Source organism: Theropithecus gelada, chromosome 16 (assembly GCF_003255815.1).
Source record: "Theropithecus gelada isolate Dixy chromosome 16, Tgel_1.0, whole genome shotgun sequence".
Classification (NCBI taxonomy): Eukaryota; Metazoa; Chordata; class Mammalia; order Primates; family Cercopithecidae; genus Theropithecus; species Theropithecus gelada.
Window position 1 is genome coordinate 26,086,952 of NC_037684.1, and position 24,743 is coordinate 26,111,694.

The 24,743-nt window shown below is 43.0% G+C and overlaps 1 protein-coding gene across 3 annotated transcripts in view; it reads right to left on the reverse strand.

Annotated features, from left to right (window-relative positions):
* Window positions 1-607: 607 nt before the first annotated feature.
* The window catches only part of KPNB1 (karyopherin subunit beta 1), a 37,736-nt gene continuing 13,600 nt past the window's right edge, over window positions 608-24,743 (reverse strand). For 2 of the 3 annotated variants that reach the window (XM_025363534.1, XM_025363536.1), the window contains 16 exons: window positions 22,851-22,940; window positions 21,767-21,877; window positions 20,871-20,972; window positions 17,526-17,750; window positions 15,792-15,983; window positions 14,899-15,029; window positions 12,249-12,396; window positions 11,849-11,920; window positions 10,636-10,780; window positions 8,934-9,016; window positions 8,317-8,424; window positions 7,213-7,356; window positions 6,989-7,094; window positions 5,272-5,386; window positions 4,737-4,898; window positions 2,132-2,856 (listed from right to left, as the gene is read on the reverse strand). In XM_025363534.1, the coding sequence (XP_025219319.1) occupies window position 2,856; window positions 4,737-4,898; window positions 5,272-5,386; window positions 6,989-7,094; window positions 7,213-7,356; window positions 8,317-8,424; window positions 8,934-9,016; window positions 10,636-10,780; window positions 11,849-11,920; window positions 12,249-12,396; window positions 14,899-15,029; window positions 15,792-15,983; window positions 17,526-17,750; window positions 20,871-20,972; window positions 21,767-21,877; window positions 22,851-22,940 (1,935 nt within the window). In that variant the 3' untranslated portion in view covers window positions 2,132-2,855. Of the gene's footprint in view, window positions 2,857-4,736; window positions 4,899-5,271; window positions 5,387-6,988; window positions 7,095-7,212; window positions 7,357-8,316; window positions 8,425-8,933; window positions 9,017-10,635; window positions 10,781-11,848; window positions 11,921-12,248; window positions 12,397-14,898; window positions 15,030-15,791; window positions 15,984-17,525; window positions 17,751-20,870; window positions 20,973-21,766; window positions 21,878-22,850; window positions 22,941-24,743 lie in introns of all 3 variants that reach the window. The other variant, XM_025363535.1, reaches the window with a different exon arrangement.

A 24,743-nucleotide genomic window follows, 5' to 3' on the forward strand; every position in this document is an offset into this window, starting at 1 on the left:
AAAAAAAAAAAAAAAAAAAAAAAAAAAAAAAAAAAAAACGCTACGCTGAGCAATTCCCCTTTCTTCACAAGTCCCTAAGGCAATATTACAGTTGCCTCTGACAGCAAGAAGTCCAACATTTCAACAGAGGGGGGCTGAGAAGAACTGAGAAAAATGAAAAGCAAAATTAATAAATGTAATTGATATAGGCAGCTGCCACTTGTGGTAAACCAAAGCCTAGTCTGATGCCCATTTTCTTCACATTTGCACTGACATCTTCCCAAGCAGACGGTAACTACATTCTTGAAGGAATGTGCCAAGACTAGGGTGGGGAAGGCCCAGACAGTGAGTGGACAGAATGCATTTTGCATCCAGTTGCCTTAGGTGGTATAACTGATTTAAGGACAAATACCCAGACTATGGAAAATCCACTAGCAAAAGGTTAACTAGAAAAGAGGATTAAATGCATAACCAGTGCAGAGTAACTGCAAGGCACCAAGACCACATCCAACCAGCCCATTTTCCTCCTCTCCACCACTGAATGGATCTGGGAGAAAGCATTAGTAACAGCACTCATCAACTGCTTCCCTGGAACAAAACATGACAAAACACACGGAAGGTTTTTTCATTATGGTTCTCGGTGTACTTTATTCTCCTGCTGTCTAGCTAAGCAGCCCACACAGGACAGAAATGGGTAGCACTGAGGAATGATCAGATTTTTTTTCTATCCCCAATATTTCTGCCCCCTCCCTAAGCCCTGACCCAAGCCTATCTAATAATCAGGAATGGTTAGTACATCATTCTGTTTCTCAAAGAACAACTGAAATGGAAACAAGGCATTAGAGGACCAGGCCTCTTCTTAATAGGGCTTAGGAGCTGGTATGAGCTCTTTATTCACAATGGAGCGTCTCTCCTTCAAATACCTGGATTTTTTTTTTTTTTTGTACACTGGTTCATAGATCGGCACTTGACTTTGAACCTGGCACCAAAAGGCACAATATCTGATACCCTGTACAAGAGCTATTAGAGATGCTGCCATATGGATGGGCAAAACTGAGCCAATCCCACTTATGAATGGAAGGCTTGGACATGGAAGGGAGGATATAAATGAGGAGTTGGAGAAAAACACAAGACCATACTTTTTGCTAGAGTGGAAATAAAAGTGGGAATGAGGGTCTTGTTTTTAGTCCTCTAAGGACCAGGAAGCAATTTTAAAACTTCCTTGGTTTTTCTGAAAGCAGCATATTCAAAATGCCAGCAAAAACTCCTAACAACTGCAAAACCAAAAGAGGATCAAAGCTCACCAACATCCCTTCTTATTGCTGAAAGACTCTAAAATTCAGGATGCCCTGTTCCCCTGTAAAAGGGAAAATAATTAAGTCTGATTTATGGTAATCATACATCACACTTCTAAAAAAATATTAAAGTGTGTGACCAGGGGACGTTTGACACCATTTTATTAACCTTCAACTTCAGTGGAAAAATATAACCTTTTTCAAGTGCCATTTTCATCACAAGAGTTCTAGTTAGTGTGTTTGTGTATTCACACACACACACTTTTTTTGTTTTGTTGGTTTTGAAGTGCAGCAAGAGACCAATACCGCATTGTAGTCAATCAAATAAAAGAACAGAAGGCCAAGCAGTTTCCAAATGGTTATTTTATCAGATTGTTTGAACATTTAATTTATCCTGTTTGCAATCCAAAATAGTTACCTGAAGTTTGCTGTTCTGTGTGTATGTGTGTGTTTACTTTTATTGTATATTTATTTTTCTAAACTCTTTGGCACAATTTTCTGGGGGCGTTCAGACTGCCACAATACAAGTCAGGAGAGGGCGTTTTCTTTGTGCTGCCAATTCTGATCATTTAAATTTTGGTTTGTTTGGGTTGTGACTTTTTTTGTTTTTGAAATCTGCGTTATTTGTAACAATTGTACTTATATTTTTCTATATCCTCTAACGCCAGAGTTTTCTTTTTCTCCCCCCTCCCCCCCACTTCTACATTCACAGTTGAACCATATTATTAGGAAAGGCGCCTTGATGAAAAGATCAGGATAGGAGCTCTGACCATTCGTCAGTGTTTTCCCTAGAATTAAAAAAAAAAAAAAACAAAAAAACGAAAAAACAAAACAAAACCTAAAGAGCGTCTTTCCTGTTTTTTTTTTTGTTTTTTTTGTTTTTGTTTTTTTTTTTACATCTCTTGTGCTGCATCAGTAGACAGAACTTCGGTTAGTTTTATGAAATGCAACATCTAACCCCTTGTTTTCTGGGAAAAAGAAACTGCAATGACTTGAAGTTGAGAATGTGGATACCGCCTCACTCACACACACTCATTCTCAGACTGTAAAAAATCCCTCACCCTCCTTCTAGCCGGCAAGCATAGAGTACCATGTGGCAAAGGTACAGCGAAGGTGGGCTTGAGACCCAGACTCCATCTTTCTCCTCAGTAGCAAAGGCCAGGCTGCCTTTTACAACAAAGCACCACAGCTGAACCCAGTCCCTCCTCCTCCCCCAAACCAGGCATTCCACTCGGCACCGGCCAAAAGACAGAAAAGCTACTTCTAGCCTCTCCTGGGAAGAGACAGCTTTCTTTCTTTCTTTTTTAATAAGTAACTCCATTGTTTTTCTCTTTTCCAAGATGGCCGATGTTACGGTTTTCTACGAAGTCAGTGCTTACTTAGCTCACTAACAGCGCTGCTGTTGGCGGCTGCGGCTGCTGCTGTGGCAGGATTTTCAATGTGGTGTGTTTTCAAGCCTCACTCACTCATCCTCTCATTCCCAAACATTCAGCATCCGTGCACACTCCTCACTTCCAGGTTTTTCAAAAGATTGGAGATTTCCAGTGGGGGTCCTCAGGTTATCATCCCAATGGTAACAGATCTGAAAACAGATGGAAAAAAAGGTCAATCTTTGAGATCGCATATACCCAACACAGCCAATAATGCTGACTCCTACAATTACATGCTCCTAGGCCTGAATGGAATTTGTCAACTTTTCAAGGAATGATACTCTTCTTGTCCTATGTGCCATCCACCTGCTCTTATTAACACCTATATCAGAGGATTGGAGGGAAACTCAAAGAGCCAATTTTACTGAGATCTGTGGGGTAAGATAACTAATTAAGAGGGAAAGAAATTAAAACTATATTTCAGTCTGGGTGCAGTGGCTCAAGCCTATAATCTCAGCCCTTTGGGAGGCCAAGGAGGCAGAACTGCTTGAGGCCAGGAGTTCAAAACCAGCCTGGGCAACTGGAGACCTTGTCTCTAAAAATTAAAAAAAAAAAAAACTAGCCAGTCATGGAGGCTCTTGCCTGCAGTCCCAACCACTTGGGAGGCTGAGACAGGAGGACCAATTAAGCCCAGGAGCTGGAGGCTTCTATGAGTTATGATTGTACCACTGCACTCCAGCCTGAGTCACAGAGGAGACTCTGTCTCCAAACAAAATTGCATTTCAAAGTAGAAGCCAAGGCCTGGAGTGGTGGTGCACACCTGGGAGGCCGAGAAAGGTGGATCACCTGAGGTCAGGAAGAGCCTGGCCAACATGGTGAAAACCTGTCTCTACTAAAAATACAAAAAAAAAAAAAAAAAGCCTATAACTCCAGCAATTTGGGAGGCTGAGGGGTGGATCACCTAAAGTCAGGAGTTCAAGACCAGCCTGGCCAACGTGATGAAACCCCGTATTTACTAAAAATACAAAAACTGGGCCAGGCTTGGTGGCTCACGCCTGTAATCCCAGCACTTTGAGAGGCCAAGGCAGGTGGATCACGAGGTCAGGAGGTCAAGAACATCCTGGCCAAGATGGTGAAATCCCATTTCTACTAAAAATACAAAAAACTTAGCCGGGCGTGGTGGTGGTGGGGCACCTGTAATCCCAGCTACTCAGGAGGCTAAGGCAGAGAACTGCTTGAAACCAGGAGGCAGAGATTGCAATAAGCTGAGATCGCATCACTGTACTCCAGCCTGGGCAACAGAGCGAGACTCTGTCTCAGGAAAAAAAAAAAAAAAAAATTAGCTGGATGTGGTGGCTTGCACTTGTAGTCCCAGCTACTTGGGAGACTGAGGGAAGAGAATCACTTGAACCCAGGAGGGCAGAGGTTGTAGTGAGCTGAGATCACGCCCCTGCACTCCAGCCTGGGCGATAGAGTGAGACTGTCTCAAAAAAAAAAAAAAAAGAAAAAGAAAAAAGAAAAAAGAAAATTAGTCAGGTGTGGTGGCATGTGACTGTAATCCCAACTATTCAGGAGGCTGAGACAGGAGAATTGCTCAAACCCAGGAGGCGGTGGATACAGTGAACCAAGATTGTGCCACTGCACTCCAGCCTGGACGACAGTGAGACTCTGTCTCAAAAAGAAAAAAAACACACACACAAAAACAACATAGAAGCCAGACAACTTTGACTTTGGAAATCTTCTCTAGAGCTAGAAAACGTCTAAAAGCACTGCTGTAAAGAAAGAATAGAATGGAAAGGAATAGAAAACAGAAGAGAATTAGGGGGAAATGACATTACTGATGATTTTATTAGGACCCAAAATACTCTGGTAATTTCAGTGAATTCCAGTTATAAAAGTTCTGCTCTCCATCACTATGAGGAGTCAAACATTTGGCTCAAGGAAAAACTGAGGTTGCCTGACTCAGAAGCACCTACACGGGAAACAGTACAAACAAAAAAATGCCAGAAGGCAGTGCTTGCCAGAATGGCCTGAAGAAAATATACCTCCCTCCTCCAAGAAGTAGAAGAGGACAGTGGAGGCAAGATCTTACCAAGCTTGGTTCTTCAGTTTCCTCAGTTCTTTTGTTGCCCATGTAGCAAGGGTTTTTGCTTTGTTAGTCTTCGATCTCCGCCCTTCAGTTAACAATTCATGGATCATTGGCCTAGCTTCTACTAATTTCAGTACATCCTTCCCAAATGCTGTACATAAGTCCCTGTGCAAAACAAACACAGCTGAGAATGAGCTCCTGGCCCCATACCAATATCATGTTTTGAGCCTTCCAAACCAATGCTATGGGTTTCTTAGCATAATTCAAAGATAAATAAAACCCTCAGTAGAGTTCACTCAACAGAGGCAATTTGTTGACCAACATCAGAGTTTATTGGGGTGTAATACAGAGACCTTGAGGGTCTGGAATAAACTATCATGTGAACACTCAAAACAGGACATGAAGGGTTCTACAAAGAAATCTCTATGCCAAAGAAGTGAATTGTTGCCATCTGCGATACTCTCAAAACTCCTTACTCCATGTTTCTCATTTTCCATGAGAAGTTCTATTCAGCTCTTAGAAGCACGGTATAACTTACCCTATTAGTCCGGCAGCACAAGCTACTACTCCATCTGTATGATCCTCATCTCCAGCAATGTGGTCAATGAAAGACAGAATAAATTCTACTCTAGGTTGTACCAGCATCACATCCGCTATAAAAGAGAGAGAAGGTATTGGTCAGGCGCGGTGGCTCACACCTGTAATCCCAGCACTCTGGGAGGCTGAGGCGTGTGGATCACGAGGTCAGGAGATCGAGACTATCCTGGCTAACATGGTGAAACCGTGACTCTACTAAAAATACAAAAAAATTAGCTGGGCGTGGTGGCGGATGCCTGTAGTCCCAGCTACTCGAGAGGCTGAGGCAGGAGAATGGCGTGAACCTGGAAGGCGAAGCTTGCAGTGAGCCGAGATTGCGCCACTACATTCCAGCCTGGGCGACAGAGCGAGACTCCATCTCAAAAAAAGAAAAAAAAAAAAGAGACGGTCTGATGCACCTGTCCCTCATATGGCAGGACTACATCCTTTTTCAAAATTTCCAACTATTATACCCCTATCATACAAGGTCCAAGCTGGATAACTAAATGCATATAGTTATATCAAATTATTCTTCCTTTGACTAATGTGTCATTCCTCAAGTCGACAGAAGAGACAAATATTCCTCTTCCTATAGGCAAACATAGAAGAAACAAATGTAACTTTTTCCTGAGCTAATGATACCAAAGGGGCGAAGTAAAAAAATTTCCCCAATCAGCAACAAGAACAAGTGACAGGAATTCTGACTCCCCAATCCTCCAATTTAGCTTGTGAGGATGGGAAGCGGGTAGGGAACCTGCCACTCATGGTTGATACAGAAAGCATTTATGTTGGGTTTCTTCCCCCCAACGCTTTTGCAGAATCCCATCCCTTGCAAAACTCAAGAAATATGAGAAAAAGAAGCAGAGGGCTGGGTGCAGTGGCTCACGCCTGTAATGGCGACTCAGGTAGGAGACTACCTGAGCTCAGGGGTTCGAGAGCAACCTGCACAACATGGTGAAATCCCATCTGTACTAAAATACAAAAGAAAAAAAAAAAAATTACCTGGGCATGGTGGTGCGTGCCTATAGTCCCACCTACTCAGGAGGCTGAGGCATAAGAATCGCTTGAACTCGGGAGGTGAAGATTGCAGTGAGCTGTGATCGCGCCACTGCACTCCAGCTTGGGTGATAGAGTAAGACCGTCTCCAAAAAAATAAAAAGAATAAATAAAAAAAATTAAAAAGGCTGGGCACAGTGGCTCAGGCCTGTAATCCCAGCCCTTTGGGAGACCGAGGCAGACAGATCACTTGAGGTCAGGAGTTCAAGACCAGCCTGACCAACAAAGTGAAAGCCTGCCTCTACTAAAAATGTAAAAATTAGCCGGGCATAGTGGCAGATGCCTATAGTTCTAGCTACTCAGGAGGTTGAGGCAGGAGAATTGCTTGAACCTGGGAGGTGGAGGCTGCAGTGAGCTGAGATTGCACCACTGTACTCCAGCCTGGGCAACAGAATGAGACTCCATCTCAAAAAAAAAAAGAAAAAAAAAAGCAGCAGCACAGCAAAAACAATACTGTACAGTCTTCCCTAAGCCACTCTCTTCATTAGGGCACTGCTCTCCCTTCTTCCTGCCTTTAAGCAACAGGTACTAATTCACAAGCGAGCTACAGAATGACAGACATAGCCCATTTGGCTAAGTGCACACTGGCCAGTGGACGAAGGGAACTGGATTGTATACTCAACGGTGTACGTTCTCCTGATCCCCCTTCAATCCCTGGACGATTCCGGTATAGGCTTCCAAGCAGCTTTCCCTTAGCTCATTCAGATAATCCACCATGTCATAGTCTGACTGTAAGACACAAAGAACAGAACCTACATCATACTGAACACCTTTAGCTGCATGTTTGTCAACAGTCCCTCCAATTAGAGATAGACTTAAAGAACAGCCAAGATAGCTTTAAGCTTACCTTGTCCACCTGGGCTTGGGAGGCCTGCTGAAGAGTATTCAATACAACCTCTAAGTATTTCTTAAACTCTCCACCAATAGCAAGGGCAATATCACCAAACACTGACAGAATCTGCGGCTTCACAGACCTGTGGACGTTCTCATTCTGACAAGGAACAAAAGGAAAAGTCAATTAAGTCAAAACTTGTTTGGTCCAAAGATCCACAAAAATTTCATTTCTAACAAGCAACTACTGATTTTAAATATTTGGATGGTCCTTTATAGCTTACAAAACCTTTCCCAATTGCACCTCACATCAACTGTAAGAAGCTAGCCAGGTATTGGCATTCCCACTTTACACATGAGGCAACTGACTTAAGAGTCAAGTGACTTGTCCGAGAACACAGAAGCAAAGTAGCAAAGTTGGATATAGAACTTAAAGACACGTATAATAATTAACAATGGCTACCTCTGGAGAGAGGTATGATATACAAATAGTCCCCTGCTCATGATGGTTTGATTTTTCTACTTTACAGTGTGTTTATTGGGACCTAACTCCATCATAAGTCAAAGAACAACTATATTTACTTTTCCTTTGCATTTTACTGTTTTGTTTTAAAAACCTCTAATAGAGCACACATTCCTTTAATTACTTTACACTTTCTTTAGAATCATCCGTGAAATGAACAACTCCCGTTTATAAGCCCAAAGCCAATGTTCTAGAAACTCACAGCTCCCTGTCACTGATTTTTTTTTTTTTTTTTTTTGAGATGGAGTTTGGCTCTTCTTGCCCAGGCTGGAGTGCAATGGTGCGATCTTGGCTCACTGCAACCTCCACCTCCCAGGTACAAGCGATTCTCCTGCCTCAGCCTCCCGGGTAGCTGGGATTACAAGCCCCTGCCACCACACCTGGCTAATTTTTTTTGTATTTATAATAGAGACGGGGTTTCACCATGTTGTCCAGGCTGGTCTCGAACTCCTGACCTCAGGTGACCCCACCTACCTCGGCCTCCCAAAGTGCTGGGATTACAGGCCACTGTGCCCGGCCTGTCGATATTTAACTATCTTTCCAACTATTGATTTCTTCAAAGAAGACTGGTTAATTACATTGTGTGTAGATACTCACCCCCAAATTTTCCAGAAGCAGCTGCATCACCTCATCACAGAAAGGTATGATGTTGGATTGCAGGGCACGGCATAAGTCTCCCACTAAGCCCACAGCTGCCAAACAAACCTGCCAAGAATCAAGGAAATAATCTTCTAACAGAAAAGGCTGCCTGCTGGGGCAAGACATTATTTTTAACTAGCTGCTAGGCTTTTATCACTTGAACCTAGAGTCAAAGGAGAAAACATCTTCCCTCTGCCGAGATTAGTTTTTCAGCAACCAACACGGCAGGAAGGGAACAAAGACTATCTGAGAGAGATCACTGATAAAGGTTTAAAAAAACAAAAAAAAAAGCCTTGCTCTCCAGGGTGCTGATAGCTCAACTTTACAGCTGCTCCCACATTAGTACTGTCTAGGCAAATAAACAGTCATCTTATCCACCTTTATCTGGTGCATCTAATATCCTGTTTTTCATGGACTACTTCCAGTTCAAATATTCAGGCAATGAATAAAGCAGCTTGCCTTTTAGGACAATGTATAAGGAAAAACTACTTAAGCTATAAGAACCTGGTTTTGTCTGCACTACAGTGACTATCAGGTATAAATGGGAATATACTATTTTGAAAAGCATATCCTACCTGGTACTCAGCATAATTTTTTAATCCAATGCCCAGGAATGGTTTAAAGGCCTCCATGTACTTGAGGAATTCACCACCCAACACTGTAATGAAATAAACTATTAGCCAATGACAGCACCACGTGTTAACACAGAGGCAGGTAAAAATAACCCATAACCTACCTCTCCCAAAATGTACTCACTCCACTCAACAGGTTGGGTGGAATGTATGTTAGTTACCGATTCCATCATGAAGACATTAAAGGCTTGCATAAGCCAAATTTATTACTGCTGGAAGGGCCCTAATTCTTACACCACAGAGACAATGCCCACTCTCCACAGAACAGGGCTTTACTCTGGCTAATACAACAAAGTGGTATGGCCCTCAAGGAATGTTGGGGTTAATTTTAAATGGTCTGAACCAGCAGTACTGACTCTTGTCCGCCCCCTCATCTGATAACAGCATGTCCTTTCTGCAGGCCAGCTGCAAAACAGGGTCCTTAGGCAGTCCCATCAAGGGCTAAACAAGCCACAGTCAGGAAAAGCAGCACTGGGCTTCAGATCCAAATCAGCCACTCCAGGAGCCAAAATTAACTTCTTTGCCCTTTCAGAGGAGTGGTCACATGTTGACAGACCAGTTGGACATAGGCTGTTTATGCCAAAAACAGGTCTGGTCCTCAGGAGAGTGGTCCTCAGGTAAACGGCCTTAGTAATGTACTTACAGGCCACACATGAAGAGGCATTCCAGATTCCTAAAGTGCTTTGTAATGGCCCTTCAAAGAGTCTTAAGTCAGATATGACTTCCCCAAACCAATTTTGCAGTCAGACATGTAAAAATCAGAAAATCAATTCCTAGAACTTGCTCAATGTTTCATTTCATCCCATACCAGGCACCATGATGTGTCAACCTTAGTCCAAAAGCATTACGAACCAAATCAGGTGATGGCAAGTACCAGGAAAGAAAATAGAAACTTTTGGCAGGGCACAGTGGCTCACGCCTATAATCCCAGGTACTCAGAAGCCTGAGACAGAAGAATTGCTTGAACCTGGGAGGTGGAGGCTGTGGTGAGCCAAGATTGTGCCACTGCAATCCAGCCTGGGCAACAGAACGAGTCTCAAAAAAAAAAAAGAAAAAAAAAAAAACCACTTCTACCAATCTTAGCTGCAAACTGGCTCTCCATTTAAATGGACTGACAAGGCAGTTATACAAATTTAAGTGGTGTGCACTTAAGTTCAATCTAACTTTGAAGTGACTCATGCCCCAGTAAAAGGACTATGCTTTCTGTAGTCAAAAATTCTTTAATGTCCTGGCAAGGAGGATTGCCTGGGCCCACAAGTTTGAGGCCAGCCTGAGCAATATAGTGAGACCCTATCTTCACACACACACAAAATTAAGCTGGGCCCAGTGGCTCACATCTATAATCCTACCACTTTGGGAGGCTGAGGCAGGAGGATCACTTAGGAGTTGAAGACTAGTCTGGGCAAAATGGCGAAACCCCGCCTCTACCAAAAATATAAAAATTAGCCGGGCATGGTGGTGTGCACCTGTAGTCCCAGCTACTCGGGGAGCACTGAGGTGGAAGGATCACTTAAGCCCAGGATTTCAAGGCTGCAGTGTGCCAAGATTGTGCCACTGCACTCCAGCCTGGGTGACAATTATTTACGGCCACTGAAATGCCTACATTCCAAAGACATTCCCTGACCAGACAGTATTTCTCACTGACCTTCCACCAGTGTGCTAACTGCCATCAGGGCATCCTCTTGTACTCCACCAGATCCAGCTGTGCTTTGGAACATCCTTAACAGGGAGGCCATAACCACATCAGAGATCTGCAAAGCATCTTGATGTTGCACTTTCCGAAGAACATTCTGTGAAATGAGTTAAGAGTTCAAGATCAGTTGATTCCAAATCTCCCATTCAGAACACTATACCTTTTCTTTTTAAAATCAATTAAGTCCCTTGATATTTTTAAATTTTGGAAATGCCAAATGTACTTTTTATACTCAAAAACATTGACAGTACCAGTCATCAGCAATGCATTTTAACATTTCTCCTGTTTCTCATTTCAGAACAAACGTGAGCTGATCCTCCATTGTGCAGAAGGTCATTTCCTCTGAATTGCGTTTGTCTTACTGTCTGACAAATCCCTGCTGGTAGCCTCCATAGTCCAGTCTTACTAGAATGATAGTTAAATTACTTCAGCTTTAGAGAAGGCCCTATCACCTTACTCTTACTCATAAAACAAACAAAAAGCAACCCTTCCTATATCCTACCCATTTACAGATGATCTAGAAATAATCTTGATACAATCAAACCAACCTGACTTCTTCCATCAAACATTCCTTCCTCACTCTTGTTTAACTAATATCACTGACATTAGGTCAAACAGCAAATGTTTCAAAAGATGAAGGTACAAATTCAAGGCTTTATTTTTAGCCAAGTGAACTACAGCTAGGAACCAAATCTGACTGAGCAAGGCTTGAATAACCTAACAAAAAACCAAGAGTTTTTTGGTTTTCAAAATCGAAATACCAAAACCATTCAAGCTGCCAACACAAATGAACTATACAGCTGAGAGGAACCATCACACATCAAGTAGTTTCCTTCTCTACACAGTGATGTTAGTTGAAACAAACGAGAGTGAGGACGGGAGGTTTGATGAGTGTATATTGAATTAGGAGAAGTTAAGTTGGTTTGATTTTATCAAGATTACATCTAGACCATCTGTAAGTAAGTAGGATTTGAATCTTTCTAGACAGACAGGAAAGGCAGGTGGGAAATTCCTCTCCCAATCAATCACAGATCAAAGCCTTCTGAGAACAGCTTCTGATCTGCATCATCTATACCATTTTTGAGTTCTGTGTGTACACGAACTTGTCATACTGAGATATTAATTATCTTCCCTGGAGTTAAGAAGTGATAAGGCACCATCATACCTGAAGAGTTGCACAGAGTAAAGACTGAAGGTCATTGAACTGGATTCTATCGGATGTGCTCTGGATATGTGACTACAAAGAAAATAAGAAAACATACTTTACATAAAAACCTTCCACTTTTGCTGGGACCACTTAATAATCTTCCCTAATACTAACATAGGCAAATAAACAACAACAACAACAAAAAAACCCATAATACATATAGTGGCACACATATATGAGTAAACTGTGACAAGCAATGCTAATGTTAAAGTGCAATGTTTTTTTGTATAAACTTTATATCTTTCTGAGAAAATACATACTTAAACACTAAAAAGACAGAACAGTCTGGAAAATAGACCTAGGCGTCAAAAGTACTGCCCCATTCCCACCCATAGTCAGGGGTGCTCTTAGATCTCACCTCCATCTGAAGCACCTGTTGTAGTCGTTCCATGATGACCAAAGTCGTTTTCTGGACAGCAGGATAACAATCCTTGGCACTGTTTTTTACAATTTCCATCAGAGATTCATATGCAGAACTCCGCAGGTTGTTCTGGTGTCCATCAGGTCTGTAAAGAATACAGCAAAAATCTTAAAAAGTCTCAACTGAAAAGGACAGGGAAGGACATAGACAATGTCTTGCCAAAAATAAGAACTCAGGAACTGGTATGACTGCGGACCTGGTTTGAGTCTGGAAACACAATATCCAAGAACCAAATCTTCAAGTCCTTTGAGCCAATGGCTATGTTCATTATGGTCTCCAGACAGTTAAAATTTAGAATGGCCCTTTTAGGAAATGGGCTAAAATTATAGAGGAAAAAATGGTTTGAAATGGTAAAGAATCATGTGAACAATTTAACAGGTTGTCTGAAGAGCTATGAAGAAAATACCCCAATTTTCTTGCCTAGATATGGTGGCTCATGCCTGTAATCCCAGCAATTTAGGAGGCTGAGGCGGGCGGATCACTTGAGGTCAGTTTGAAACCAGCCTGGTCAACATGGTAAAACCCCATCTCTACTGAAAATATAAAAATTAGCCAGGCGTAGGGGCGCATGCCTGTAATCCCAGCTACTCAGGAAGCCGAGGCACAAGAATTCCTTGAACCTGGGAGGTGGAGGTTGCAGTGAGCCGAGACTGCACTCCAGGGCAACAAGAGCGAAACTCTGTCTCAAAAACAAAAACAAAAACAAAAACAAACAAACAAAGAAAAGAAAATACCACAATTTTCTTCATTCCTTTAAAAAAGATGTCTTCATATACAATCTCAAAGAGGCATGGAGATGATGGGCATAGTGGCTCAGGCCTCTAATCCCAGCACTTTGGGAGGCCAAGGTGGGCAGACCACCTGAGGTGTCAGGAATTTGTGACCAGCCTGGCCAACATGCAAAACCCCATCTCTACTATAAATACAAAAATTAGCCAGGCATGTTGGTGGGCACCTTTAGTACCAGCTACTCGGGAGGCCGAAGTACGAGAAACACTTGAACCCGGGAGGCTGCAGTGAGCCAAGACTGCACAATTGCACTTCAGCCTGGGTGACAAGAGCGAAACTCTGTCTCAAAAAAAGGGGAGATTTTTGTGCTCAGCTCAGGTTTACTTTGCTTATGACTTTAGGTATAGCTCACACAAAACATGAACTGTTAAAGGTTGTCTCCAACTTAAAACACCTTTAAACAACATTTCAAAAGCTTTTTTCTAAGTCAACTGCATTTACCCCAAGTTCTTCATCCCACATAAAAATATGGTAGTTGGCCGGGCACGGTGGCTCATGCCTGTAATCCCAGCACTTCGGGGGGCCAAGGCAGGTGGATCACGAGGTCAGGAGATCGAGACCATCCTGGCCAACACGATGAAACCCCATCTCTACTAAAAATACTAAAATTAGCTGGGCATGGTGGCTTGTGCCTGTAGTCCCAGCTACTCAGTAGACTGAGGCAGAAGAATCGCTTGAGGAGGTTGCAGTGAGCCGAGACTGCACCACTGCACTCCAGCCTGGGCAACAGAGCAACACTCTGTCTCAAATAATAATAATAATAAAAAATAAAAATAAAATAAAAATGGTAGTTATTGATTTGGTGTGGCAATCAAATTCATAATGAATACTATCATTTCTCTTGTAACCAAATACTCCTGTTAACTGTCAATGCTGCAAAATGAAGGAACCTCTCTAGATCAATTACTGTCTACAAAGAAACTAGAGAAATTACACTATATTCAGATTTAAGCTATAAACTGAACAATTTTAAGGTAGGTGGAATTTACATCTCTTTATCTTTAAACAAACCAGTCAACCAATCATGGGATTCTTTTTTTTTTTTTTTTTTTTTTTTTTGAGATGGAGTTTCACTCTTGTTGCCCAGGCTGGAGTGCAGTGGTGCAATCTCAGCTCACTACAACCTCTGCCTCCCAAGTTCAAGCAATTCTCCTGCCTCAGCCTCCTGAGTAGCTGGGACTACAGGCATGCGCCACCACACCCGGCTAATTTTTTGTATTTTTAGTAGAGACGGGGTTTCACCATGTTGGCCAGACTACTTTTGAACTCCTGACCTCAGGTGATCCAGTTGCCTCAGCCTCCCAAAGTATTGGGATTACAGGCGTGAGCCACCGCGCCCAGTGGGATTCTTTTTTTTTTTTTTTTTTTTTTTGAGACCGAGTCTCGCTGTTGCCCAGGATGGGAGTACAGTGGTGCAATCTCGGCTCACTGCAAGCTCCGCCTCCCGGGTTCACGCCATTCTCCTGCCTCAGCCTCCTGAGTAGCTGGGACTATAGGCGCCCGCCACCACGCCTGGCTAATTTTTTGTATTTTTAGTAGAGACAGGGTTTTACCTTGTTAGCCAGGATGGTCTTGATCTCCTGACCTCGTGATCTCCCGGCCTCGGCCTCCCAAAGTGCTGGGATTACAGGCATGAGCCACTGCGCCAGGCCTCTGGCGGGACTCTTAATTCCACTAGAGAAGGTAGAGTCTTGTCCTGTCTCACTATGCTTCTATGATTAAGCTAGATATCCTCCACACAGAAGGCAACAGAACTTGGATGCAAAGACGTCACTCATTTCTGTGAAATATCAGTTACCTGTCTGTAGTCTCCAGGAGCTTCTGAACTATGAGTTCAAATGAAGAAGACAAGCAATAAGTAGCTGGTTCTTCCTGATCATCAGCAACATCTGCAGCTTCGTAAGCAGCTTCAGCCAGACTGGAGAAAGCCTGAAATGCAGATAGGTTCAGTGTTAATCCTGAAAGAACCCCACACCTTAGGACCATCTCATTTTTCATTAAGATACTTTGGGCTGTGTCAGTGAACTTCCAACTTTTTCTGCCAAGGTAATCTCTAAGATGGCATTTTACAGGTGTCTTTTAAATTAACTATTTATTTATTTGATTTGTACTTTCTGTTCATCCCGTCTGATAATCTGACAACTCTCTAAGCAGCAGAGTACTTTCACCAATACCTGCCATTTCTTCTGTTTCTGATCACAGAAATCCTGTCCATTTCATTTCTCCTGTTTCCTTTCACAGACTTTTAGCCCCATTCCTTATATTCCTTATTTGAACTTCCTCCCCTTAACCAATTACATTAGCCTATACTGACTCAGCATTTAGGCTGCCTACCTTCCTTTCCTCTTGCCCTCTTCTCAGCAATGATACTTCTTGTAGCCAACAACTCTCTACCTTAATCAAAACTTCTTGTCCCCAAGCAATTCAAGAAAGCAACCCAAATCCAGATAGTTTCCCCACTGGGTTACCATGACTGTTCTAAGTGGTTCAGGAACCAGTAACCGTGAGTCAACTGTTCCCACTGGCTCTTGCAGTTGGAATCTCCCCCACATTTTAATTGAATAAATTAGGAAGAAAATGTTATTCAGAAAAAGGCTTCCGGTGAGGCAGATCCATTTCTCTCCCACACCTTCTACTTTCTTGCCAATGGCAAGGCAAGCTCCTTTTCTCACCCGGAAGAAAACCCCTTACCCAGCACACATTTGAAGCCACTCTGGGTTCAGCACTGAGGCCCTCAATCAGACACTGCAGCAGGGGAGCCAAGTAGACATCATTGATGGCAGCTTCAGGAAGCAGCTCACAAATTCTGCCTACAGTCCATGCAGCTGTATCTCGAACAACTACACTGGGGTCTTTCATTAATTCTATTAAGGTGGGCATAGCCTGAAAATATAACAGTTATTAGCAAAGCAAAACAAAGATTAAAATTCATGTTAACTACTACTTCAGAAAAAGAAATACTAATGGATGGCTTAACTCAAAAAAGTCACCAAGATACTTTTGTAATTTTACAGGACATGATATGAAACATCTTTCAAAATATTTTTTTTTTTTTTTGAGACGGAGTCTGGCTCTGTCACCCAGGCTGGAGTGCAGTGGCCGGATCTCAGCTCACTGCAAGCTCCGCCTCCCGGGTTCCCGCCATTCTCCTGCCTCAGCCTCCCGAGTAGCTGGGACTACAGGCGCCCGTCACCTCGCCCGGCTAGTTTTTTGTATTTTTAGTAGAGACGGGGTTTCACCGTGTTAGCCAGGATGGTCTCGATCTCCTGACCTCGTGATCCGCCCGTCTCGGCCTCCCAAAGTGCTGGGATTACAGGCTTGAGCCACCGCGCCCGGCCGTTTTCAAAATATTTGAAAATATCTTTCAAAACTCCAGTTTAGAGTTTTATATTAAAAATTTGGTATAAATGCTTTCAGTAGTCTGCAATAAATTACTCAGATAGAGGCCGGGCATGATGGCTCATGCCTATAATCCCAGCACTCTGGGAGGCTGAGGCAGGCAGATCACTTGAGGTCAGGAGTTCAAGACCAGCCTGGTCAACATGATGAAATCCGGTCTCTCTACTAAAAATACAAAAATTAGCTGGGCATGGTGGCACATAGTCCCAACTACTCAGGGGGCTAAGGCACGAGAATTGCTTGAGCTGGGGAGCTGGAGGTTGCAGTGAGCCTAGATTGTACCACTAAGCTTCAGCACCCCAGCACAGGTAACAGAGTAAGACTCCAGCCCCCCGCCTCCCCACCTCAAAAAAAAAAAAATTACTCAGATACTCAGAATTCCCAGGATGCACCTATGATGGCATCTGGCTATATCCAGAAAGACTGAATTCTTTAAGCACTAAACTCAAGTATAACAAACTCCTTTTCTTTTTTTTGAGATGGAGTTTCACTCTTGTTGCCCAGGCTGAAGTGCAATGGCACGATTTTTAATAAAAAAAAAAGCACAACATTTCCACAAGAACATTTTCATTATATAAAGGCCATTTTGTCCAAAGAATAGAATAATAATGCCATTATTAAAAATTATGGGGAATCAGTGCTAGGTGCAAAAAAAATTATCGGGAAATGTTTACAACATAGTATTAAATGAAGAAACAAGTTATAAAACAATCTGCACAGAAAGCGCCTGTTGCACACACATATACACAGGAAAAAGCTTCAAGGATAAATACAGAGTTAAGAGCGGTTATTTCTGGGCAATGAAATTAAAGGTGACTTCTCTTTTGGCTTTTTTCAAAAGTCTCTGGATCATGCTGACTAATTAGAAACCTAAGAAATATATTTTACTCTCATTAAAAGTAAATAGGTATCTAGAAATAATCTTTGTAGATGACAATTTACAGTTTTGTTTTGAAAAATAAAGATATGCTTTAAGTTTAAACAATAAATATTCTACTTTCTACTCCAAAAATCCCTCAGCTTCACCTGTATAACTAGTGGTTTGAGCTGACTGGGCTCTGGTCCTTCCAAGATACAACCAAAAGCCATCACTGCTGCATCCCGGTACCGCCAATCTGGGTTCTTGATGTGTTCTTTAATGAACGGGAGGACATGTGGGACAATGTCATCTTCACAGCAGGTGGCCAGAAGCATGAGGCACACCCCTGCTGCTTTGCAGGGGTTCCAGTCATCGTCATCATCATTTTCGTCCTGGTGAAAGAATATGGCACTAGTTAAGATTTTGTCCAAAGAATCATTTTAACTCTAAAGGTCCTCTGACTACTTGAATGTCTTTAGAACTTAAACTTCAGGGAAATAAAATATAAGACCTTTATATTTTCTCTCTTCCACAAACATTCATCACAGCATAGTCTTTGTTTTTTTTTTTTTTTTTTTGAGACGGAGTCTCACTGTGTCTCCCAGGCTGGAGTGCAGTGGCGCGATCTCGGCTCACTGCAAGCTCCGCCCCCGGGGTTCACGCCATTCTCCCGCCTCAGCCTCCCGAGTAGCTGGGACTACAGGCGCCCGCTACCGCGCCCGGCTAGTTTTTTGTATTTTTAGTAGAGACGGGGTTTCACCCTGTTAGCCAGGATAGTCTCGATCTCCTGACCTTGTGATCCACCCGCCTCGGCCTCCCAAAGTGCTGGGATTACAGGCTTGAGCCACCGCGCCCGGCCAGCATAGTCTTTGTTAAACAAGATTCAGAAGGAAGAAGATTCCATTTAGTACTAAACAACAAGAATGAAAATATTCCAACTACATCCAAAAAGAATGAATCCCAAACATTTAGAACAAAATGCAGAACTAGAGTGTATGCTGTATGATTCCAGTTACATAAAGTACAAAATTGGCCAGACGCGGTGGCTCACGCCTGTAATCCCAGTACTTTGGGAAGCTAAGACAGGTGGATCACCTGAGGTCAGGAGTTTGAGACCAGCCTGGTCAAGGTGGTGAAACCCCGTCTCTACTAAAAATACCAAACTTAGCCAGGTGTGGTGGCACGTTCCTGTAGTCCCAGCTACTCAGGAAGCCAAGGCAGGAAAATTGCTTAAACCTGGAAGGCGGAGGTTGCAGTGAGCCAAGATTGCACCACTGTACTCCAGCCTGTGTAACCGAGTGAGACTGTCTCAGAAAAAATAAATAAATAAAAAGAATAAATAACGTCCAAAATCAACAAAAATTAACCTATGGAATAACAGACCAGGAAAGTGAGGGAGTTTCATGACTGGAAAGAAGACATGATTCAATCAAAAGTTCAAAAAAGAGGCAAGGCGCAGTGGCTCATGCCTGTAATCCCAGCACTTTAGGAGGCCAAGGCAGGCAGATCACTTGAGGTCAGGACTTCGAGACCAGCCTGGTCAACATGGTGAAACCTGGCCTCTACTAAAAATACAAAGATTAGCTGGGTATAGTGGCACATGCCTGTTAATCCCAGCTACTCGGGAGGCTGAGGCAAGATAATCACATGAACCTGGGAGATGAAGGTTGTAGTGAGCCAAGACTGCCCCACCACACTCCAGCCTGGATGACAGAGTGAGACTCTGTACCCCCCTAAAAGACAAAAAACAAAAACACAAAAGTTCAAAAAAGAAAAGATTCCACTAATATCTCCTCTTAAGTTAAAATCCAAGGTATAGCTTCCTAATTGTGGCCATTCACACCACATAATAACTTAAGGCATGTTGCCTACGCAGTTTCAGAAAATCACACAAAGAATAATGTGTTCTCAAAGAGGAAAAGCACAGTAAAAATATAAGAAAGTAGGCCGGGTGTGGTGGCTCACACCTGTAATCCCAGCACTTTGGGAGGCCAAGGTGGGCGGATCACAAGGTCAAGAGATCGAGATCATCCTGGTCAACATGGTGAAACCCCATCTCTACTAAAAATACAAAAATTAGCTGGGCGTAGTGGTGCATGCCTGTAGTCCCAGCTACTCAGGAGGCTGAGGCAGAAGAATCGCTTGAACCCAGGAAGCAGAGGTTGCAGTGAGCCGAGGTCTCACCACTGCACTCCAGCCTGGCGACAGAGTGAGACTCCGTCTAAGAAATAAACAAACAAATAAATATAAAATATACACACACACACACAAAAGACAAGACACAAAGTCGAAAGATAAAAATAGCAACGATAGGCGAGGCGCAGTGGCTCATGCCTGTAATCCCAGCACTTTGGGAGGCTGAGGCGGGCGGATCACCTGAGGTCAGGAGTTCGAGACCAGCCTGGCCAACATGGCAAAACCCCATTTCTACTGAAAATACAAAAATTAGCTGGTTGTGATGGTGCGCACCTGTATTTCCAGCTACTTGGGAGGCTGAGGTGGAACACTGCTTGAACCCGGGAGGCAGAGGGTGCAGTGAGCCGAGATCATGCCATTGCACTCCAGCCTGGGTGACAGAGTATGACTCCGTCTCAAAACAAAAGAAAAAAAAAACAGAAACAAAAAACCTGAAAGGAGAGGTTAAAATGTAAGGGAACATCCAGTTCATTTTAATCCAAACACATCCCTACTTAGCTTTTGAAACTACTATATTGAGAATCATACACATCCCTAAAAACAATTACATTCCTGTGTACAAAGAAATGATGCAGTGCTCAGTTACCAGCATTGTTTCCTCAGAGTACTAGCAGCTCTTTGGTAATAACTTCACATGCACCAAAAGAACCTTCCCAAACACCATATCAAGAAACACTGTGTTGCATAAAGTCGGGAGAACAAAAGCAACCAGGACACGGTCCTCATAAAAGAACTTCTATATTTACTCATTAGACCCCAATCTTTATGAAGTCTTGTCACTTCACTTTCAGCCTGAATCTTAATAATTCAAGTTAATCATCTTAAAGGATTAGTAGAAGGGTTTCTTTCTTGGGTTGGGGTCCTTCATTAGGATCTGAATAACTCATATCCAACTTTCTTAGCATTTTAAAAGCATATACCCTGTGAACTCACAAAAGTATCCTAGACATTAGAACAGATAGGCAAGTGGCCTAAAACCAGCATATCTTTGCTCCCAACCTTGCTTCACTGAAGCGTTGATAGAGCACCTCTCTTCTATGAGTTTGGACAATGGAGCACTCAGGAAATCAGAGCAGCATGTGGCTCACTCCTGAGCAAGATGCATCTGAGATGTTAAGACCTAGTTCTCCTTCACAAAGAAGTCAGAGCCTAGGGGATCTTCTAGATCCAGCTTAGCTGTTCCTGAGCCATCAACAACAGAACATCAAATAGTTGATGGGTTGCCAAGTTCCTTCCATGGAAACTGTTCCACAGCAAACAGTTTACTCTTAGTAAGGTTTCACAGCTTACCTACCTATATTTGGAAGGTAACTCACCTGTTTAGTTAGTGTCTGTGTGAGGATTGGAACCAGATACTGTAGTGCTCCCTTGGCATAAAACTTGCTGGTGTGCTCAGGGGGCCGTCCTTGTTCTGCTGCCTGAGGAGAAACAAAGCAAATTCTAGACAAAAGCAACCAAGCTCTATATACTAAAGGCATACAATGAGAGCTGACCAGGGATCTCTTAACAGAAACAGAAACATACAGGGATAAATGGTAACATACAATGTGATCTTGGAAAGTGCTCATTTTTTGGTCTACTTCAGTGAGAATCTTTTAGGCCCTTTTAGGCCATATATTACAGGTCCAAGGCAACACTGAGTACAACTTTTTTTCATAAGTTCAATTCGTATTGACAACCTGATATTTAAGTGTTCCTTGGATCAACACACACACCCAGTTTGCCTAAAGATGCCAAAAAAGAAATTTTATTTTTGTCCTGAAATAAGTAAAGACAAAGCTGGAAACAAAATTCTGAATTCAAAGATTCCAAATACAGAACTCCCCCTTCTCCCCCATATCTGACTCTTTCACCAGAGTTAGTAAAGTATCAATTATACATCCCAGGCTTGCATTAGGACTTCCAAAAGGAAGTAATTCAGCATCAGGTATCACCTTGGTAAACTGCAACAGCCTGCTGCCCCCTTGTGTTCACAGTGATAATACCACTATTTATGCTCAATCATGCCTGACTGCTTGGCAAAAACTGAGAGCCCTCATAAATTATCTGCCTTCTTCATGAAGGGCTCTGGCTAGCAGAAAAGTCAAAATCTCTGCCAATGGAGATACCCTCTAAACCCAGACAGAATAAAGTTCTCCTAGAAGGGGAATGTCATCCACAAATGAGATATGTCCCAAAGTCTATTCAGAATAATAAGTTCTCCCCAGCTCACCTCTGAAGCCTCAATGGCCAAATCCATTTCCTCATCACAGACATTGGACCAGAATTCTATCCCTTGTAGGGCCACCTCATCAATGTCACTTTTCATTGCTTCAATTGTGATCTTAAGAAGAAAAACACCCCAGGCCCCAAATAAGTACTGATTCAAGTGAGTCCCTGCCCCAACCCAGCTTTAACCACAGACATGCAAATTTCAGAAATGTAACTTATAAAAAGCAAGCTAGGCTTGAAAGAAAAGATAGAAAAAGGAAGATTTTCTTTCTTTCTTTTGGAGATGGGGTCTCACTCTGTCACCCGGGCTGGAGTACAGTAGCACAGTCTCAGCTCACTGCAACCTCCACCTCCCACACTCAAGCAAACCTCCCACCCCAGCCTCCTGAGTAGGTGGGACCACAGGTGCATGCCACCTCACCTGGCTTATTTTTATATTTTTTGTAGAGGCAGGGTTTCACCATGTTGCCCAGGCTGGTCTCAAACTCCTGGACTCAAGTGATCCCTCAGTCTCAGCCTCCCAAAGTACTGGGATTACAGGCGAGAGTCACCAACCCAGCCTCAGATTTTCAAAATGCAGGCTTTTTCTTTTTTGTTTTTGAGACAGAGTCTCACTTTGTGGCCCAAGTTGGAGTGCAATGGCACGATCTTGGCTCACTGCAACCTCTGCCTCCTGGGTTGAAGCGATTCTCCAGCCTCAGCCTCCCAACTAGCTGGGATTACAGGCGCATGCCACCACGTTCGGCTAATTTTTGTATTTTCAGTAGAGACAGGGTTTCACCATATTGGCCAGGCTGGTCTCGAACTTCTGACCTCAGGTGATAATGCCCGCCTCAGTGTCCCAAAGTGCTGGGATTACAGGCGTTAGCCACCGGGACTGGCCTCAAAATGAAGGTCTTTTACCCACACAAAGTAGCACCAGTTTTCTTGGCACACCACTGATAAGCTTAAACCTAACAGTCTCAAGGAATTTCCTTGATTCCATAATATTAAGTAAAATATTACAGAATTGGCAAAATAGCAACTAAGGATGATGGGCTCTGTAATTAGCTACAAGCTCAAATCATATAAATAGAAATACTTACTGCAAAAAGAGCAGGACCCATATATGTCTCCATGTACTGATAATATAAGGACATTATCTTCACCAGATTCTGTAAAGCAGCCACTCGTACCTTTTATGAAGAGCAGATCAGACAGTTTACTAAAATAACAACGCAATCTGACAAAGTTAGAGTCACTCAAATGGGCCAATAATCCTAAGGATTAATTGAGGTAAATATGGGATATGCTATCATTTCCCTAAAATTCGTTCTCTCCCTTCAATTCCCTCATTATTCGTTCCTATTTATTTTCCCTCAGTCCCCTCCGCCTTTTTTTTTTTTTTTTTTTTTTGCATTAAAGGTGCATGTGGAACCCATGGTAGGGCTAAATTCACTAATACTATATTCTTTCTTTTTTGGGAGGGGACAGAGTTTCACTCTTGTTGCCCAGGCTGGAGTGCAGTGGCGTGATCTTGGCTCACTGCCAACTCTGCCTCCCAGATTCAAGCAATTCTCATGCCTCAGCCTCCCAAGTAGCTGGGACTACAGGTGCCCGCCACCATGCCTGGCTAATTTTTTGTATTTTTAGTAGAGACAGGGTTTTACTATGTTGACTAGACTCATCTTGAACTCCTGGAGCTCAGGCAATCCACTCACCTCAGTCACCTAAAGTGCTAGGATTAAAGGTGTGAGCCACTGCGCCCGGCCATTTCTCTCTTTTTTTTTTGAGACAGTCTTCTTGCTCTGTCACCCTGGTGCAAGTATAGTAGCCATGATTATGGCTCACTGCAGCCTCAACCACCAGGCTCAAGCAATCCTCCCACTTCAGCCTCCCACGTAGCTTGGACTACAGGCTCACCCCATCACGCACAGCTAATTTTTGTGGACATGGAGTTTCACCATGTTGCCCAGACTGGTCTCCCAACTCCTGGGCTCAAGCGATCCTCTGGCCTCAGCCTCCCAAAGTGCTGGGATTACAGGCATGAGCCACAATACCCAGTCACCCAGTCTTTTTTTTTTTCGAGATGGACTCTCCCAGGCTGGAGTGCAGTGATGTGATCTCAGCTCACTGCAACCTCCACCTCCCAGGTTCAAGCGATTCTCCTGCCTCAGCCTCCTGAGTAGCTGAGATTACAGACATGCGCCTGTGAAGTGTTGAGATTACAGGCGTAAGCCACTGCGCCTGGCCTCAGTCCTCTTTTTTTTTTTGTATTAAAGGTGCGTGTGGAACCCATGGTAGGGCTAAATTCACTAATACTATTCAGACTGAAGATGTTACTTCTACCTTCTTGAAGGGTCAGGTTTCGGGTATAGCAATAGCAAAGCTGTTTTAATGGCTGGAGTGGAAAACAATCACTTGAATAAGTGATTGTTGGCAATAAAGTAGCAAATCACTAGGCAATAAAGTAGCAAAGCCAATCAAAAACTTTTTCTCCCTTAACTGTTTGTGTATACATATATTTTTAGTAGAAACGGCTTGAATAACCCAAGGCAATGAAGTAGCAAAGCTGATCAAAAATGTCTTCTCCCTTAACTGTTTATTTGTGTATATTTTTTAGTAGAGATGGTGTCACTATGTTGCCCAGGTTGTTCTCCAACTTCCGACCTCAGTGATCCTCCTGCTTTGGCCTCCCAAATTGCTGGGATTATAGTGTGAGCCACCACACTGGCCCCTTAAACCTTTTTTAAGAGGATGGCAACCTCCATTACAATTCTTCCCTCTTCTCCAATGTTTTTATTAATATTAATTATCATGATTACTTTTTGAGATGGAGTCTCACTCCATTTGCAGTGGCATGATCTCAGCTCACTGCAACCTCCACCTCCCAGGTTCAAGCAATTCTTGTACCTCAGCCTCCCCAGCAGCTGGGACTACAGGCACGTGCCACCACACCCAGCTAATTTTTTTGTATTTTTAGTAGATACAGGGTTTCA